Source organism: Xenia sp. Carnegie-2017, unplaced genomic scaffold, assembly GCF_021976095.1.
Source record: "Xenia sp. Carnegie-2017 unplaced genomic scaffold, XeniaSp_v1 HiC_scaffold_1, whole genome shotgun sequence".
Lineage (NCBI taxonomy): Eukaryota > Metazoa > Cnidaria > Anthozoa > Malacalcyonacea > Xeniidae > Xenia > Xenia sp. Carnegie-2017.
The window spans coordinates 187,280-207,457 of NW_025813402.1; the positions used below are offsets into that span (position 1 = coordinate 187,280).

General features: G+C 33.5%; 2 protein-coding genes, 1 non-coding gene and 1 pseudogene across 3 annotated transcripts in view; 3 read left to right on the forward strand and 1 right to left on the reverse strand.

Annotated features, from left to right (window-relative positions):
- Positions 1-20,178, forward strand: part of LOC124440855 (eukaryotic translation initiation factor 2 subunit 1-like) — a 72,902-nt gene that overhangs the window by 38,349 nt on the left and 14,375 nt on the right. The window lies entirely within an intron of this gene.
- LOC124437410 lies at positions 9,734-10,347 on the forward strand. Its single transcript, XM_046987420.1, has 2 exons — positions 9,734-9,836; positions 9,959-10,347. Exons 1-2 carry the CDS (start codon positions 9,734-9,736, stop codon positions 10,345-10,347), a joined length of 492 nt encoding a protein of 163 aa, XP_046843376.1.
- On the reverse strand, positions 12,131-12,205 carry Trnat-ggu. Its single transcript has one exon. It is a non-coding gene; the product is annotated as a tRNA-Thr (tRNA).
- Positions 14,877-15,913, forward strand: LOC124437502 (annotated as a pseudogene).

Below are 20,178 nucleotides of genomic sequence, written 5' to 3' on the forward strand. Positions count from 1 at the left end.
AATAATCGGCGAATACCGATAGTTTCCACCGGATGTTTCCGACAATCGGTAACAATCAGTCATGTAAAATCAAACTGTAAACTTGTTCGTCTGTATTTAAAGTATTACCGTTTGAGGTTCTTGAAAAGTTTTCAATGAAAAATGCAACTGATTGAACAATCTGCGTTATATCTTTGTACATATTTTGTGCAATCATCAACATAAAGAATTGTTTGTATTTCTATTTCAAAATCGAGCGACGTTTAATATTATGACTTCATTTAGGTAAGTTCTATTGTACTGTAATCATTGATCATTGTTAGACTTTATAAAAAGATCTTTACTCCTTTTGAATTTTAAAACTGCTTTATATTTATGGCAAAAGTTTGCTGAGATTTTGTTTACGACTGTAACATGTGACAGCCAGGGTTATGTGTTTATTAACATAATTATCAGTCAGCCAAGCTTTTTTGAAACCATTATGAATCAACATTAACATCGTCTGTCGTCGTACATGAGCTGTTCTTAACCAATAGAGCTATACCTCATATCATGTCATTTTAACTTTTAAATATGTTTATGTCAAGATTTCAATTGTAGAATGATTATTATATATACTACTGAACATTGTGTACAACAAGACAACTGTCAATAAATGAGTTGTCAAGGAAAACGAACCTTAAGAACCAAGAATAACATGAAGCTTTGTTTTACACCACTGTATATGACAAATCATTCTCATTGAAATGCATCAAATTGCAATATTGCTACATAAACACAATGAGGATGAACATTTTGATGTTCACGAAAACAAGATTTAATTATTTATAAATGTCCCAAATGTGCACAGCAATGTAATTATATCTTACAATAGCTGTGCCAGGCCTAAATAACATACAATGATAAAAAATCTTTTGAAAATTTCATTGTTTGATTGTAAACTGTTTTCTTCTTTAAGATAAATCCCATTTCACCACCTACCTATGTTGTCATGACAACAACAATGAATCTAGAAGAAGGTTTAAAAGCTTTGGAAACATCAATCAAAACCATTAAAAAGTCATTATGAACAAGAAAGGAACATTTGTTTTACAACAAGCTGTAAGTGTTTGGTTTATATTTCTATGAAATGTATATTGTATCACTAAAATGACATTCCCCTGGTGCCTCTACTGTCCTTATATCATCCTGTTACCATTTCCCTAAGTACCCCATGCTGTATTAAGACAGACATATTCAATCATTAGTTGTTTATTTGAAAATAACAATTACACCATCACAATGCATTGAAATCAATAATATTAGGACCCTGTGACATTGGCAATAATTTATGTTAACTGTCCACAAAATTAGTTTTCCTAAAGCTAATTATGCATTGTGATAACCAGTGTGCGAATTAGTTGAGAGAAAACGATGTGCAATTTTTTTGACAAAAGTGTTTGTTTAGAGGCATAATCAAATCGATATTACGTTCATTACTATATGTAGCGCTATTTGCTAAATTAATATTTTTGAGCATGAACAAATTCATATGATTTACGACAGTGTTTTTCTTTACTACCGCTGATCCAGTTACAAATGTACGAGAGAATTTTTTTGCGCATGTTATTCTCTCCTCTTTTTTGTGCAAACTTTACAGCGCAATAAATTCACCACTTGGCCATCATCCTAGCACTCAAACTCAGCATTTGATGTTTCCATCCATTTTTTTACTGTATTAACTTTGCTGGTAGCTACAACATTTCGTCGAAAATGGCAAGAAAGACAAAAGTGAAAAGAGAAACACCAAATATACTTTTGCTTTCTGATTATTAACAGTAACATCCTTGATGTTTATTTACAGAAAAAACATCATATTTATGTCATATTACAAACAATATGTAAAAGCAAAAAGTATGGCTAATCAAGGTTGCCAGTTTGGCTTAATGTTTTAAGTTTGGCTTCTTTTTCTCTTGTTAGGCTTATTTAAAACCAATGATATCACCAGTGTGCGAATTAACGGTGTGTAATGTGCAATTTGCACATCGTTTTAGCTAAAATGAAAACAATTACACATCACTTTTTCAAACGATATGCAAAAAACTTCATTATTGATTACTACCACATAAATTGAACAAAGTTTTCAAGCTTAATCTTTACTGATCTTTACTTTATAAACGAGTGCGCTGCACGACATTAAAATCCATTTTTACACAATGTCATCAAGTTCAAAGACGTTGTCACTTTGAGACTAGGAAGTCTGTCAACAGTCAACATACATGGTGCTTATATGCTTATGACAATAGGGGTGTAAATACATTATTAATGTCAATTTTTGCATTTGCTTTGTTTTGTAAACCGTTACGTACTGTTTTTGGCATCATAGCTATTTTAAGTATATTCAGTAAAATCAGGAAACATTTTGATTTTGATTCTTGAAAGAAGACAAAAAAACAACTTAAACAAGCAAAATTTGAAAAATAAACCAAAGGGAATTTTGATTTTAAATAAGCCTAACGTGAGGAAAACATTAGTGGCTCAAAACATTAAGCCAAACTGGCAACCTTGATCAGCCATACTTTTTGCTTTTACATATTGTTTGTAATATGACATAAATATCAGGGGCGGATCTAGAGTATGTCAAATCCGTCGCGCGACTGATGTTTGAAATTCAAAAATTACCTATTCATTTTAATTAAAAATTCATTAATTATTCTTACTTTATTATCGCATTTACTTCGTGATAAAAATCCAGCTTTTTTTATTATTGAAATCTAATGACTAATCCAATGAATATCTCCTTGGTAACCAGATCAGTTGAATTTTAATTGACCTGGAATAACCGACTGATAAGCGGGTGGCTTGACTGGTTCGACGGATAAAGGAGTCTATGAACGCCAAAAACGCTTATTTCATTGGTCAATGGCCAGATCAGTGGACGATCTGGAATAATTTCGACCGATAAGCGGGTGGCCGGACCTATAAGGGAGTCCACTTGCTATCGTGTAATTGGTCGTTTAAATTTTGTCTTACTGTGATTGGTTTGACCTATTTGGACTGATTGCCAACTGAACTAACATAGTCAAGCTCACTGTCTGAATTGAATGTTTGATCGTTTCATAATAATTTTCTAAAGCATGATAGAAACTAAACTACAATCAGATGGAATTTATGGAAATCTTTTACAAATTCATATATTGACATGAATGCTGCTTTCCAAACTGGGAATTTTTTCAAGAGGGTGAAAAATTTATGGATGAATTGTAAATGCTTGGCAAAGACGATCTCGCGAGCGACATTTCAGTCATTGATGTTCAAAAGAAAGCCAACATTGTTTTGAGTTTTATCAGCAGAAATTTACATCCAAAATCGTAAGTAAAGGACAAGTGAAGTGTATTCATGAATGCAATATATCAAAGTCAATTTATGCGAGTGTGTGATGCGATTTATGTTAATATGGCGTATGGTAAGCAGATTGATGCTTCTAAAATTGTTGTTCCCGGTGGACTTTTAGCTATGATTTCTTTAATGCTTGGGGAATCCTACATTCCTGCAAATATATTTCAATGGACAAAAAATCTGTAGCCATAAGGCGCCATACTATTATTTACTTTATCATAAACAAATCTTTGGGGCTTTTCAGTTTATGATCATTGATCATTCAATCATTGGACAGTTATACTACATATTGTTTAAGATTTGAGAAAACTAACATTAATTACATGAGAAGCTGTTTAATATAACCTGTGATTTTGAGTCTTCTGATCCATGAAGCTTTTTATTTTGACAATTTGACTGGAATGGTATTAAACCTGAGTATTTCACATACATGAAATGTTACATATTGTCCCCTTTTATAACTGAACACCTCATGTAGAGATGTAAAGGTGTGTTAATCTACGGCTCATACCAGATTGTTTGCCATAAATTCCAAAGGGCTATTGATGTATGAAAAGCATTTTCTATAAACAAAAATGTCTTCCTATGTATGCAGATAAACCTTGAAATTTGGCAAAACAGCAAAGTATTTTTCATGATCACTAGGTAATTTTTCTGATAATCATTATAATTTCTAAACTAAATTATTTCAGATTTACATTTAAACAAGCTTTGATCATATGAAAAGATATTTATCATGACCAGTAAGCATGACACATGAACCAATTTTAACATTCATGTAATTATATAATTAAAGACATGTTGGTTACATTCTGTTTGTATTTGATAATACAATGCTACTAGTGATTGCTATATAGCACACTTTGCAGAAGATAATAGTCTAGTGAAATGCCTAATAAACATTTATGGTATTAAGCTAACCTTAACTGCAAATTTTCACTTTGATAATTTTTGCTTAATCTTTGGCAGAAAAAAATTTTGAGTTTTTCTCAAAGGGTGAACTTGCTGGCACTGATGTGGAGATGGGTAAAGGGTTACAATAAACTTGCATGGTTTGAAGTCTGAGCTTTTCTATATCTATAAACTGTCACTTATAGTACCAAATTTCTAACTTAACTTATTACATAGAGGTTTGAATGGGTGTCTCTAGGGGGGTCTATGCCTGACAACTTGGTAGAAATTTTAAAGACTATATCTGTTTTGAATATAGCATTATTGTAAAATAAATTTTACGTTCCTAGACATGCTAATGAGCCATATATTTGGCATGATAATGAGCCTAAATATTTGGCAAAACATTCAAGTATTGTTCACTTTATTTTTTTTGAAAAACGTAAGCAAAATGTGTTGTTTTACACAAAACGATGCCCACAAAATACATTTTGTATTGCTCTAAAACGCTGAAAATGGCATTTTCAAGGCTCTGAAATTCAAAATTTCTCAGGGAATGCCTCAGACCCCCAGGTGCGGAGCTCCGACGTTTATGACTGATGTTTGAAAAATCCTAGATCCGCCCCTGATAAATATGATGTTTTTTATCGTAAGTAAACATCAAGGATGTTACTGAATGAAGATATGATCTTCGCACTTTTGCTGGACAATTTAAGCAATTGTCTCATGAACCTGAAAAATTCAGGTGACTCAACGGGATTCGAAACCATGACCTCTGCGATGCCGGTACAGTGCTCTAACCATGCCGGTACAGTGCTCTTACTGTTGATAATCAGCAAAAGTATATTCGGTTATTCTCTTTTCACTTTTGTCTTTCTTGCCATCTTCTTCGAAAGGTTGTAGCTACCAGCAAAGTTAATACAGTGAAAAATGGACGGAAACATCAAATGCTGACTCGCTTGATTACTAGGATGATGGCAAGTGGTGAATTTATTGCGCTGTAAAGTTTGCACAAAAAGAGAGAGAATAACATGCGAAAAAAATTTCTCTCATACATAACTGGATCAGCGGTTGTAACGAAAACACTGTCGTAAATCATATGAATTTGTTCACGTTTAAAATATTAATTTAGCAATTAGCGCTATGTAGTAATTAACGTAATATCGATTTGATTATGCCTCTAAAGAAACACTTTTGTCAAAAAAATTGCACATCGTTTTTTCTGAACTAATTCCCACACTGGTTGTATCACTAAACTGACATCCTCTACTATCCTCATATCATCCTGTTACCACTTCCTAAGTAACTGTATTAAAAGGGACATTATCAAAGTTCAAGTATGACTTCATCATCAGTTGTTTATTTGTAAATTACAATGACACCATCCCTGTCCTTTATAACCAAAAATATAACGACCCTGTTAACATTGACAATATTTATCTGCGAGAATTGAAACAAGACAATGACATGAAGTAATGGGTGTAAAAATTCAAAAGCCAAACAAAGTTAAGAAATTTTGTATTCATAATTTTATAGAAGCACTATTGCTAATGCGCATTTAATATACAAGACGAGTTTTTTAAAATAGACATGTTTTGACATCTCATGATGCCATCTTCAGTATAAGTGAAATAATAAATAATACAAGGTTTGTATAAAAGTAATATGATACATAAATTACAACAATAATAAGGAAATAAGATAAATTAATGGGGAGCGTCCGAGCGTATTATAAACTAAATATTGTATTGAATTTAAAAACTTGAACATTGAGGTCAGGGTTAGTTATGTTAATGTGGAGAATGTGGAGTGCTTTGATTTTAAGGAGAATGAGGGTGGCAGTGTCGATGATTTTGAAGCAAGAGGGTGAATAGTTAGTTTTACACGAGTGAGATTTAACAAGGTTTCGGTAGATATGAGAGTTTTTGTCTGTTGTGGTATGTTCCCTGATTCTGGTGGATAAATGGCGCGAAGTTTCGCCAATGTATCGGGAAATACATCCCGCGCAATTGAATTCATACACCACCATAGATTTAATTGAATCAGGGATTGGGTCTTTGAATGAGAAAAGGTTTTTGATTTTGAATGATGTGAAAATTAGTCGAATGTCAATATCTGTACAGAAGCGTTTCATAATGTTTGTAAGTCTGCTTTGTGTGTGTCGTGAGTAATGTCCGATGTATGGTAGTTTGAAGTATAGAGTTGTTGTTTTGGAATTTTCATTTGTGTTGGTTGTGATCGTCTTGTCAGTAGTTGCGGTGTCTAGTTTGAGGTTGTTGCTATGTTTGTTGTCGTGATATCGTTTTACGGTTCTGTTAATAAAGTGTAGGGAAAGAGTTTCGTAAAAGAGTGGATGTGATGTTTTTTTTTATGTCCCCTTAAAAGCCATTGTTTGTATTGTTAAGTTTGTATGCTTTGTCGATTAGTGTGCGATGAATTGGCACATTACAAGTCAATTGTTGACTCAAACCTTCACTTTACCCACAGATTTTTAACCTTGATCATTACAAAACAAGAGCTTAGCAAACCACTTTTGTGTTTATTTTGTCAGTTCTTCTCATTATGTCAGATACATGCCAATCAAGATTAGGGGTTGAAATGTACTTGTAAATCCTATTGCCATGCATTTGCATTTATACAAGAAATTTGTTGATTTCAAATGATAAATTTAAGCTATAAATTTCTATCATTGATTATCATTGTTATCTGTTTAGCCAAAGGTTGTCACAGATATGGATGAAGCATACTTTGCCAAGGAAATGGAAAACTTGAACGTCAAAATGCAGAAGTTGATGGTGATGATGATAATCCTGATGATGAAGAATAACAAGGTGAAGCATAAATGATTGTGGTTTGTTTTAAGTTACTGTGTTTTATTTTATCTTACGACCCTGCGGTTGCCTTGAATAGCATTTAGTTAAACTTCAATTATTTTCAAACCCAACACAGATATCAATCTTTCATGTGACTATTAGAAATAAATGTTTCATGGTCAGTATTTCGAGAAGATTTATTTAAGGTCCATTATGGTTAAAATACAGCCTCAAATATTTAACTTGAGATGAATTGAACCTTCGCGAAACTATTGTAAATGTGTAGTCGTTGAAATGGAAGTTAAATTTCATCTTGACTTAATCTAGACGTTCACCTTTGTTGTGTATCAGAACTTATACAGTCAGTGAAGTTCGTTGAAAATTTCTATAGCTACTTTCTAACTTTATATATCATCAAATGAAACTGAGAATATTTGAAATTTCACACGCGGAAGTGTATTAAGATGTTCACTGTAAAATTACAAAAGTTCACAAAACGATAGAACATTTATGATTTTATCGACATGGAAAAGCAACAAAATAAACTAAATTAAATGAAATTAAATGAAGATATGATCTTCGACTTTGCTGGACATTTAGCAATTGTCCATGAATCCGGAATTAGGTGATCAACGGATCCATGACCTCTGCGGTGCCGCAGTGCTCAGTTGCTCAGTTGCTCAGTAGCTCAGTAGCTCAGTTGGTCAGAGAACTGCACCGGCACCGCAGAGGTCATGGATCCCGTTGAGTCACCTGAATTTTCAGGTTCATGAGACAATTGCTTAAATTGTCCAGCAAAGTGCGAAGATACATCTATCTTATCATATCTTGCGATCATATCTTCATTTAATTTCAAACACCGCACTGCATAAAACATTCTTTAATAAAAATAAACATTACTAGTTTTATGAAACAGTGTTGTTTCGTGTTCATCTGATGTACTTCATCCTGCTTCTGTTCAGAGCTTGTTTTGACTCTTGGTTGGGAGATGTTTCCATCACGAAAGTCAAAGTGAAAGTGATATCTGACGACGTCATGAGCTCGACGCAGTTTATAAACATTTACAAGAACCAATCAAAACTTTGATTTCACCACCCAATGAAAATTCTGATTCTGATCATAATTATGTACATTGACGCCCACCATTCTTTGACGTAAATGGATTAAACTAAACCATCGCATCTTCATGTTGTCAGATTTATACTTCAGAAGAGAGGCTGCTGTGAGAGGTAGGAAAGCTTATATATTTTATTTTACTCATGTTGAAAATAAATTTCAATCGAATGTAGCTGTCGGGCCTTAAATGACGAGGCTCGATGCTCTATTTGCTGTTGTGCAAAAGTTTTAAATTAATTTTCATACGATGTACCCATACACCTCGAGATTTTTTTCATCTGCTAAAAAGTATTGAAACATTTAATGAATTTTCACAAACTATCTGGTAAATAACCCGTAGTAAAAGCGTCGTGCGACCCTAAATTTATAGTAAGTTTAATTGTGTAAAAAGTGCTGCCTCCGAAATGAAGATTATGAAGATGCGATTCCATTTTGTTATAACATTTGCATATTACAAACGACATCATGAACAGTATCAGTTTATACGTACCAAAGGGTCGTGCGACCCCTAAATTTATAGTAAATTAAATTGTGTGAAAAGTGCTGCCTCCGAAATGAAGAAAAACCTCCCCAGTGCCTTAATTTACCTATTTGTTTATAACAAACGAGATGACTTCCATTTTGTTCGTTGTGACCAGTTGCTAATGATGGGTAGCGTAGCCCGATCCCCTAATGCACTTTGTCGTGCAATGCAATATTTTCACTAACTGTAAAGACAATAGATTTCTAAAGAAATGAATAATGATAATGGTCTTAAATTTACACAGCACGACGAAATTAGCGCGCTGGTGCCTCTGCTGATCATGCGCACAATAACTCAATAAGTTATCAGTCACGGAAGTAAATAAGTAAGAAAGTTCGATCCGGTTCAAACGTCGAACTTATCATGCCGAACTTAATACATTTTGGCCGAGAAAACTAGGGCGAGTTTTACATCACGTGTTTAGTGATAATTGGCGCCATTTAGCGTTCATTTCAGTCAAACACATCTGCGGCAAAGGACAGTCTGTGTTGACTCTGCCATTTTCCTCCGACTCTTTGCTCGCTCAAACATGCTACGAATCAAAAAAATTCTTCAGCTAGTTTCCGTTCTGATTTGGTGTTTTGTTTTCGCCATTTTGAACATATGATTAAACACTGAATAAACTTTCAACAACTTAACAAGAAGTCATATGATGTGTAAATCACTATGAATGTATTACATGCATTCAATAATTATCACTTCAGGACCTAAAGCAACCAAAGGCCTTCTATAAACAATTAAATTCGACAAATTAAAGGACATTGGCAACGAAAATTTTTATGGCATATTTTTGAACCTTTGTGATGTCTAACAACTAAAATAGAAAAATTTTTTATCAAAAATATTTTGTTGCTGAGATATTTGCAGCAAAAGTTTTATAAATTGCGCCATCTTGGATAAAATTTTGATAAAATTATCTAGAGCGGTAGTGACGTCATTGGCTGGTGAGCAGTCAAAACAACAATACAATATACTTTGTGATTGACTGCGTTACAACACATTTAAAGCGTATTTTACGGGATTTTTTGCTGCAATGGATGACATACACGAAAATCAACCGGGTGAGGTTCTGCCCTATCAATATGAACCTGAAGTGAAGGCCGAAACTAGTGAAGAAAGCGGTTCCGAACAGGAGAGTGAGCAGAGCGACTTGTCCTCGTCGGAGGATGAAATACATGCTGAATTTGAGAAAGCTAATTCTTAGCGCCTTCAAACTCTTAGTTGGTGTAAGTGTGGACATTGTACTTTGTCAAAAAAGGCAATCGAGTGTTTTGTTGCCATGAAAAAGCGCTTGAATACGATGAGTATGAGGCATCGCTAGGCCAAACAGAAACTCAAGGAGTAAATTGCTTGACAACATACCAAGAATTTAGGGACAATATGCTCTCAGAAAGTGTGTTAAAGATAGACGTGTGTCGGCATCTTGAAGAAAACTGGCCCCTGTCTGATGAGGATCTAGAGAGAATACACAAGCTGTATCGATTAGTTGCCTATCAAAGATGTTCTAGGTGGATTTTTCAAATTTTGGGGAAGAAACATCGAAGACCATTTCCTGCTTGTGTTTATGCTAGCATACGAAAACGCTTCGCGTCACCAGACGGACTTTATACACATTTTGAATACGCATGTTATCACGAAAGACCGTAAATTTAGTCTTAGACAGACGCTCTTTGATGTTCTTTGTTATGATCTGCAATTGCGATGCCATATCATTGTCAAAGGATTGTCACGAACTGCGCAAAAGCAAAATGCATGAGTGATCCACCCAAAACTTGCATTCATTCATAAGTTATAAAGTTAATCGAAAAGTTTACTTGTACATTGTGCACGCAAACACGCACGTAAAACATTACGGATAAACGAAACTCTACAGTCAAGAACAAAACATAGCGGCTTAGAGCTTATCACCTATATAAAACTACATAATCTTTCAAAGACTCTTATGTATACAAATAATAAATTAAACGTATAACTCATTTGTTGGTCACAGGTTTGTATTATGGGAAAATGAAATATTTCTATTGCACGAAATGTTCAGTGTATATAACGCGCTTGTTGTTGTCCGGCTTACACTTGGTATGTCGGCAAAACCTAGTTGTAAGATCTGCTAAAATAAACGTTTCTACGTCTTATAACGACTAAATATTGGAAAAGTATATAAGCGTGATAAACTACACAACTTTTGTTAATCTTAACAACCGCCGACTGTTGTTTTTGTTTTAAAATTCCAGTGAACAAATGTGCTATATATTATTATAATACTATTATTTTATATTGTGTCATTCAGTGGATACCAGCCAATGACGTCAGTAATGTATTCCGGCATAATTTAGCATAAGGTTTTTTTTCAAAATGGCGGATAAGGATTCAACTTTATGTCAAATTTTCTCAACAGCAAAATTCAAAAGAGACACGAAAACACGAAATTAAGTATTCCATAGCTATCTATGATAAACTTATGAAAAAAAAATTTTCGTTGCCAATGTCCTTTAAGTACTGATGAACTTGAGCAGGTATACTTATTGTATCAGAACAAATTAAAACATGTCGAAGATGATCAACTCTAAACGATAAGCAATCATAGTCCGGAGCTCTTCAGAATTGTTTTCTAAGATGTGCTCAATTTTCCGCATAGACAGTTGTAAATGATTAATGACTATCTTTCTAGTATCTTCCTGTTCAATAGAAACATAAAATTTTAGTCCGAACAAAACACTGTAAAGATGAAACATTACATAAATATGGTATTAATCAATTGTATTATTTTTAAATGTTAATTTAACAAATACAAACTTACCATTTCATAAAAATGATTTCGAGTTTCCAATTATAACTATTTGTATTAATATATTCATCCGGGTGGGCAGGCATTGCGGATGTCCATTGCCAAATAAATTTTCAAAAATGTCAAATTCAACAAAATTAGAGCAATTAAATGACACTAAAACAACCAGAAAATCTGAAAAATAAGTATTACAATAGTGTTTGAAGCCAAGTTTCCAATTTTTATCGTCAACTTATTTTTATTCTTAATCAGGACATGAAGTATCATCTTATCGTTCTTTCTCCATCACAGCTGACACAAAGAACTTTGTGTTCGCATTACTCATGTTACGCATATCTGCTGTACATAATCACCTTGTGTTCATATGGCTCATGTTCGCATTGCCGAATGTCATGTTCGCATTGCCGAATGCCATGTTTTAATTTTGGCGGTGATCACCCGTCATAGAGGGGGGGAGAGAAATTGCTCTCGTAAGGTGACATTGCTTATCCAACGTACGTGAAACAACTATGATAATATTTTACCACTTTTGGTTCTATGAAAGAATGTTTTATACAGTGCGGTGTTTGATATTAAATGAAGATATGATCTTCGTACTTTGCTGGACAATTTAAGCAATTGTCTCATGAACCTGAAAAAAATCAGGTGACTCAACGGGATTTGAACCCATGACCTCTGCGGTACCGGTGCAGTGCTCTGACCAACTGAGCTATGAAGTCACACAGAGGAGAGCAGGTCAATTTGTTGGGCTCATGTTTTCTCGTGAAAGGAATGTCATATGAAAGAATTCAATTTTGTTGGGCTCATGTTTTCTCGTGAAAGGAGTGTCATATGAAAGAATTCTTTCATATGACATTCCTTTCAAATATGTCCAATAGACTCAAGTGATGTCCTTCAGATAATAGTTACCCAGTCAGACAAAGCAAACATTCCTTTCATGTCATATGAAAGAATTCTTTCATATGACATTCGTTTCACGAATTCTTTCATGTGACACTTACTTAAATTGTCCAGCAAAGTGCAAAGATCATATGTTCATTTCACTTTTGGTTCTACAACAGAATACTGGCATATACAAGTTTATCTGAAGGATTTTTTATTTAATGAATTATAGAACGTCGTGTATTTCGGTGACGTCGACATAAAAACTTGTGTTTTGTTACTTTTGGCGAAAAGAACGGAATCGTCGGAATCAGGAAGTTGTAAATTTTATTGTAGTGTGTTTCATTCAGCCTTCAGACGCGCGAGTAAAGCGATTGCCTAGTGTGTTTCATTCAGCCTTCAGACGCGCGACTAAAGCGATTGCCTAGTGTGTTTCAGCCTTAACTGTTCAATCACGTTAGTTTGATTTCGATTTAAGTAAATAAAATAATAAAACAAAATTAAATTACATAAACTCTTTTCAGAATCATTCAACTTTTAAATTTTCAAACATCGAATTTTCATGCGCAATTTTTGTATCATGGATCAGGGGCTTCTCCTATATTTACAACTATATGAATATTTCCATAATTTTGTAATGGCACGATTGAAATGAAGAATAAAGTAAAGTTATTTAAAATGCTGAATTTATCATAGGATGCTTGATACGTGTTAATCAGTAAAAGGAGAAGGTTTGATGAAATATTAGTGATATTTACACGGCAAATATCATGAGTGTGATAGAGACAAATTTGAATATTACACTCAATTTTCTCTAAAACTCAAAGAAGCCTTAGACACACGCAAACAAAAACCAGATCTTAACAAACAAATTCAACATTTTAACATAATTTTCTAATTTCCCTAATTTCGTAATGGCACGATTGAAATGACGCATTTAACATAAATGACAACTTTTTTTAAGTTTTTTATTGCAGACATTTTTCGGCAAACTTATGCCATCTTTAGTGCGGTATAATGAAAAATCTGACAAGTTTGAAATTGTGAATGCATTGATAGAAACAGATTTATAGAAATAAATTTCAAGTAAGATAAATCCAAATACATTCGAGTGATTCGACACAAAGGTTAGCGAATGTTGAAGAATTGGCGACTTTCGTCGTCATAGATTGATGTACACCTAAATATTGTTGTTCACAAACCATTTACTGGTTAAAGTAAATGGTTTGAACGCGGGAGTATCGTTACATGTTTGTAGATGTAGATCGTCCAGGTTGGTATAGTCCTGAGAAGGACTGTTTTTGTTGTACACGCACATCACAACATCACACCTACATCACACATCACTACTAAAAAAGCTTCGCAGGGGGCTTTGCTTTCCCAATTTCGGCATTTTGCCATGTCCGGCTTTCTGGTCTTTCTGCAATTGGCATTCGACTGGATGAACGTGACTGGTTACGTAAACAGTTTTGCTGAGTCTCTGAGTTTCTGCAAGGCAGTGATGTATAAGGACGTCCTTTGGATTACACCAAAGTAAGTGGTAGCTGGCTTGTGACGGAGCACCTCCTCATCGAAAGCAGCATTTGTTGGTAAAGTTTGCGAGTCACATTAGCATATAAAAAATAAAGATATGAACAAAAACGATAAAAATTCCAATTTTCAATCAAAAGAAGATGAGAATAGAAATGAAGACGAACATCACGAAGGACTGGAGCATGAGCAACAAGACGAAAACAATTCCCGCGAAGAAAACGTTCTGCAGGAGAATCTTGTTGAAGATCAAGTAGGGATGGAATCAAACGTTGACAGTTATGCTGAACTTTTTAATATCTTGCTCGAGGTTTTATATTTGGACTTTAGTGTTGAAATATATGATTTAAATCTACCATCAATTCCTGACGAACTGTAAGTTTGACTTTATACGTAGAAATATTTTATTTTTAGAAATGTAGAAATGTAGAAATGTAGAAATGTAGAAATGTAGAAATGTAGAAATGCACAAACTATGGAGTTAAAATTTGTTAAAATAACTATTTAGATAGAATGGACTCTATTACGTCTGTAAAACGTATAAATTTGTGTATGTGCCAATTTTGATAAAGAATCTTTTTCACTATTTGCCGAAAACTTACATTCGCAGGATAACGACAATTCCCCAACTTGATCTCACGTGATCTAGAGTTGCTTATCATTGGCTGAAGTTGAAGTGTATTGTGCATTTTATTCGGCGTACTTTCTGGATTTTAGTTCGTGCGTTATAGAGTCCTTAAGTGTGACGTCACGTTACCATGGCGCTAAAATGCAGTTCTAAACAAAATATCTTAAGCGAGCGCTTTGGACATGCTTCCTTTGTTCTGAATGTATAAAGCTTTAATTATCCAGTGTAATCCCACAAAAGACAATAAAAAAAACAGGAAAGGTTAAAGGGTCATCCAAAGGATCAACTTTGTTGAAGAAGTGTAAGGACGCGGGTCAAACGGGCAAAATGGTTTACTGTTTTGTTCTACATGTGGCCGTTCGTCGGAGGGCAACACTTGCAAGTTCTTTGCTTTTCCAAGCGCTACAATGCTGAACGACGAGTACAAGAGATGGATTCGACTCATAAGGTATGAACTGATATTCAAAAGAATTCCTTAATCGGTGAGAATTCGATGAATTACGTGATTTTAAGTGAGATTTACGGACTCTATTCAGGTGAAGAGTTGACATCAGGACATGAGGGAGAATCATCGAATACTGAATTATAGAAGCTTCAGCTAGTTGTCTTTTTAACGGTCGCTTTGTATTTTCCGTAGCCAAAACCTTAAATCTGAGTGTTTTGGAAGGTATAATCCATCAATTTTGAGAATCAAATTTTTATCACTTTAATGAAAGTACGACAGAACTACACACAGCTTCACCAAGCCCAATTGTTTCATTGTTATAGCATTCACTCATGTTTTGCATGAAATTTTGTTTGATGACCTAATGACGTCTATTCCATCCCAGGAAAAAGACAAGATCTCAGCAACCTCCTCTTTCAGGCAATTTGAATCCTGTCAGATTGTTATAGACTGCACAGATATTGAGGTTGCTGCACTGGGATTGATGAGTCAGCAAAATGCAACCTATTTATCATACAGAGGAATGAATTCCTTTAAGGTAATAGTTGGTGTTGCACCAAATGGAGTCATTACTAATGTCAGTCGGCTGTATCCAGGTTCTATTTGAGACAAGGCCATTGTGCAACAGTCTGGACTCCTTAATCACTTGACAGCTGGAGATATGATTCTGGCGGACAAGGGTTTCCTTATCCAGGATGTTGTACACATGCTGTCTGTGTCAATATTCCACCTTTTCTGAATAATGGAACTTTCACAGAGAGTGAGGTCAAGAAAACAAAAGCCATAGCTAAAGCACGGAGTCATGTCGAAAGAGCCAATGCTAGTCTGAAAGACTTCAAAATTTTAGGCATCCTTTGTATTTGCACTGCTATGCTGACATTTTGTTTCAGTTATGTGCAACACTTGTAATTTGCAATTTCCTCTCATCAAAGAGGAATGCTAAGATATGGTTTTGAGTAGTTTTATGCTTGAAGACTACATTGGACAGTTTTTAATAATTATTGTTGTTCAAATAGAAATAAAATAATTTGTAGACTGAGGCTTACTTAGAAGAAAATACAGCTAGAGGGTGTGGGAGGTGGAGCATTCTAATATAACAGTAAAGGGATGATTTACCTCCTAGGGATTACAATATTTATCATCTGGTACAGCCTGGGTGTACATAGGGTGTCAAATAAGATCACTGCAAAATTCTTTTATCATGTTTAGGAGAACAGAAGTTAAAAGAAGTTTTGACATATGTTTTACAATGGATGTCTTTTTAGGGATAAAAATAAAAGCAAGTACTGCCCACAGTTACCCTAAAGGAGTCTTTCTGAACATTTCCCATGAGCATCTCATCACTTTTATATGGGAATTTCCCTCCCCCCCCAGGAAAACAACATTAAATGATGTACCATTTTTCCATGTCTTTTAAATACCATGTTATCCTTGTGTTTATTAATAAAAAGGCAAATATATGTATAGCCTGTTACCACAACTCCCTCACACCAAACTAGTAATGGTAGGTCAATTTGAGGACTGAAAACCGACGAGTATCATTATTTTTTAAAACAAATCGTTCATTAAAAGCCTTTTATTTCACTACAAGAGAAAATCTCGCCCTCGTGCTCATTTAGGCAACAAAACAGTGTAAACTTTAATCTTGACATTTTGCATTCACCGTCACTTTATAAACCTTTTGTTTCATTCTGTGTACTTCTCCTCATAAAACACTCTGCTGGTAAGTAAATGCTTCAATGTGATCTGACTTAGTGGTTTTCCTTTTATAGATTTCTTTCTTTGAGAAGAAAGAAAAAGGAAGCGATGGATAGTTCCATTTTGAATCGAATGGGCGTTTGTTTGGAACTGATTTTAGCACCATGGAAACGTGACGTCACCACTTAAGGACTCTATATTAACTAATTAGAACAAATGTATTTTCAATGTTGTATTTTCTATTTGGAAAAGGAAATTTTCAAATTTTCAAATTCCTTAAATCCAGTGTTTACTTGAATCAAATACGGACGAGAATAAAGATCGGAACATCGCGAGAGCTTGGAAAATTGGTCACTGAATACGTCACAAACCATTTTAAACGACAGACATCGAATAATAATCGGCGAATACCGATAGTTTTTTCCACCGGATGTTTCTGAGAATCGTGTCAGTCATGAAAACTCAAACTGTAAACTTGTTCGTCTGTATTTAAAGTATTATCGTTTGAGGTTCTTGAAAAGTTTTCAATGAAAAATGCAACTGATTAAACAATCTAAGCGTTATATCTTTGTACATATTTTGTGCCATCATAACATAAGAATTGTTTGTATTTCTATTTCAAAATCGAGCGACGTTTAATATTATGACTTCATTTAGGTAAGTTCTATTGTACTGAAATCATTGATCATCGTTAGATTTTATAAAAAGACTACTTTTGAATTTTTAAAACTGCTTTATATTTATGCCAGTTTATTGAGATTTTGTTTACGATTGTAACATGTGACAGCCTGGTTATGTGTTTATTAGCATAATTACTACTGTGAAATTGGCAACACATCAAATCTACATTCAATACAACATCATTACAAATTCATCACTATTACTTTCAACTAAAATTTATCAAAAATGATAAATCAAAAAATCGTCTTTAAAACACGTTTTCCATCAAATACAACAGTAAAAAATAATTCTTAACTGTTTATTACTATTTTACAGTCCTTAAAACATCACAAAAATGTAAAAAGTCAAGAAATTGAAGAAAAACACTAAGATTTATATTACAGTAAAATTTCCTCTTCTTAAATAGCCTATAATTTAAAACTGACATTGTAGATTTTTAAACTTGGCCAGAATATAGATAATTATATTGTCTAAATTATATCCAAAATCTGAGGTGGCACAAAATAATGATAGAACATCGACAAAGTCGGATGACACGAATGCGCGTAATATAACTTTATATATTAACTTCCTATATCCATGTAATTTTCAAACAAAGGTTTATAAATAATACACGGTAGAATTTTTAAACTTGGCCAGAATAGAGATAATTATATTGTCTAAATATATCCAAAAATTCGAGGTAAGTAATAAAAATAAAATGATAGAAAATCATCGACAAAGTCGGATGACAGAATGCGCAAATATAATCTATATTTAAGTTAAGAATTCGGTTCTTTTAACAAACAAAAGCCTTTATAAGAAACTGACGGTAGAATTTTTAAACTTGGCCGAATAGATAATTATATTGTCTAAAATATATCCAAAATCTGAGGCAAGCACAAAAATAATGATAGAAAATCATCGATAAAGTCGGATGACATGAATGCGCGTAATATAATCTTATATAATTAACTTCCCATATCCATGTAATTTTCAACAAGGCTCATAAATAAAAATTACACGGTAGAATTTTAAATGTACAGAATAGATAAATTATATTGTAAAAATATCCAAAATCTGAGGCAAGCACAAAAAACAATGATAAAAATCATCGACAAAGTCGGATGACACGAATGCGCGTAATATAATCTTATATATTTGTTAAGAATTCCGTTCTTTAACAAACAAAGCCTTATAAATAGAAAACTACACGGTAGAATTTTTAAACTTGGCCATTGTATATTCTTATTGTCTAAGTATATATCCAAAATCTGGAGGTGGCACAAAAATAAAAAGGAATAATATTCCTGAGAATGTACCTGGTATTAACCGTGAAGTTGGCACCACATCGACAAACAGTTCTATAGCTAAAACTACACGGTAGACTTTTTAAACTTGGCCATATTGTAGATATATTCTTATTATGATATATCCAAATTGAGGTGGCAAAAAATAAATGATAGAAATCGACAAAGCCGATGACATGAATGCGCGCAATATAATTGCTAATAATCTAACTCCTGGATCCATGTAATTTTCAAACAAAGGCCTATAAATAAAATCACACGGTAGAATTTTAAACTTACCGAATGAGATAATTATATTATCTAAAATATATCCAAAATTGGAGTGGCAATAAAATATTGTAGGTCATCGGAAAGTCGGATGACATGATATACGCGTAATATAATATTTAATAATTAATCTCTATAATCCAGGTAATTTCAAACAAAGGCCTATAAATAAAAATTACGGTAGAATTTTTAAACTTGACATATTGTAGATATATTATTTTTATTGTCTATATATCCAAAATCTGAGTGCAATACGCACGTTTGCAGCACGCCTTACATACAAACACGCGTACCAAACATCACAAGTATCTCTTGCAAACAAAGGCCCGTAAACAAAACAATAATGGCAGAATTTTTAAATCCTGGCCAGCCAGATACTTTACTAGTCTGGCAACATAATCCAAAAACTGAGAGTGCACAAAATATAAAAAGGAAATAGTATTCCTTAGAATAAACCGTGAAGTTGGCACCCACATTCGACAAACAGTTTATAGTTAAAACTGAACGGCAGAATTTTAAACCTGCCATATTATAGAATTTTATATTGTTCCAAATATATCCAAAATTTGAGTGCATTAAAATATATAAATGATAGAAAAACATCGGTAAAGTTGGATGATTCTCGAAAAATGCGCGTAATACAATATTGGATAAATAAGTTAAGAATTCCGGTTCTTTTAACAAACAAAGACCTATAACAACTATTATCGGTAGATTAACTTGGCCATACTGTAGACATTTTAATTGTTCATGACATATCCAAAATCTGAGATGCAATGCAATATTGTAGAAAATCATCGGTAAGTCGGATGATGAATGCAATATAATATTTATTACCAACTTCCCATGTCCAGGTAATCCTGTAGAATAAAGGTTCATAATAACTACACGGTAGAATTTTTGCAAACTCTACCATATTGTAGATATTTCTTATTGTCTATAATATATCCAAAATTGAGGTGCACAAAAAAATAATGATAGAATCAATGACAAAGTCGGATTTATCACAGTCGCAATTACGACAAAGTCGTAAATACGACAAAGTCGTAAATTATACAAGATCATATTACGCATTCGTGTCATCCGACTTTGTCGATGATTTTACAACTTTATTTTTGTGCCACCTCCAGATTTTGGATATATTTTAGATAATATATTTCTATCTATATGGCCAAGTTTAAAAATTTCTACCGTAGTTTTATTTATAAGGCTTTGTTTGAAAAAATTACATGGATATAGGAAGTAATTATATAAGATTATATTACGCGTATTC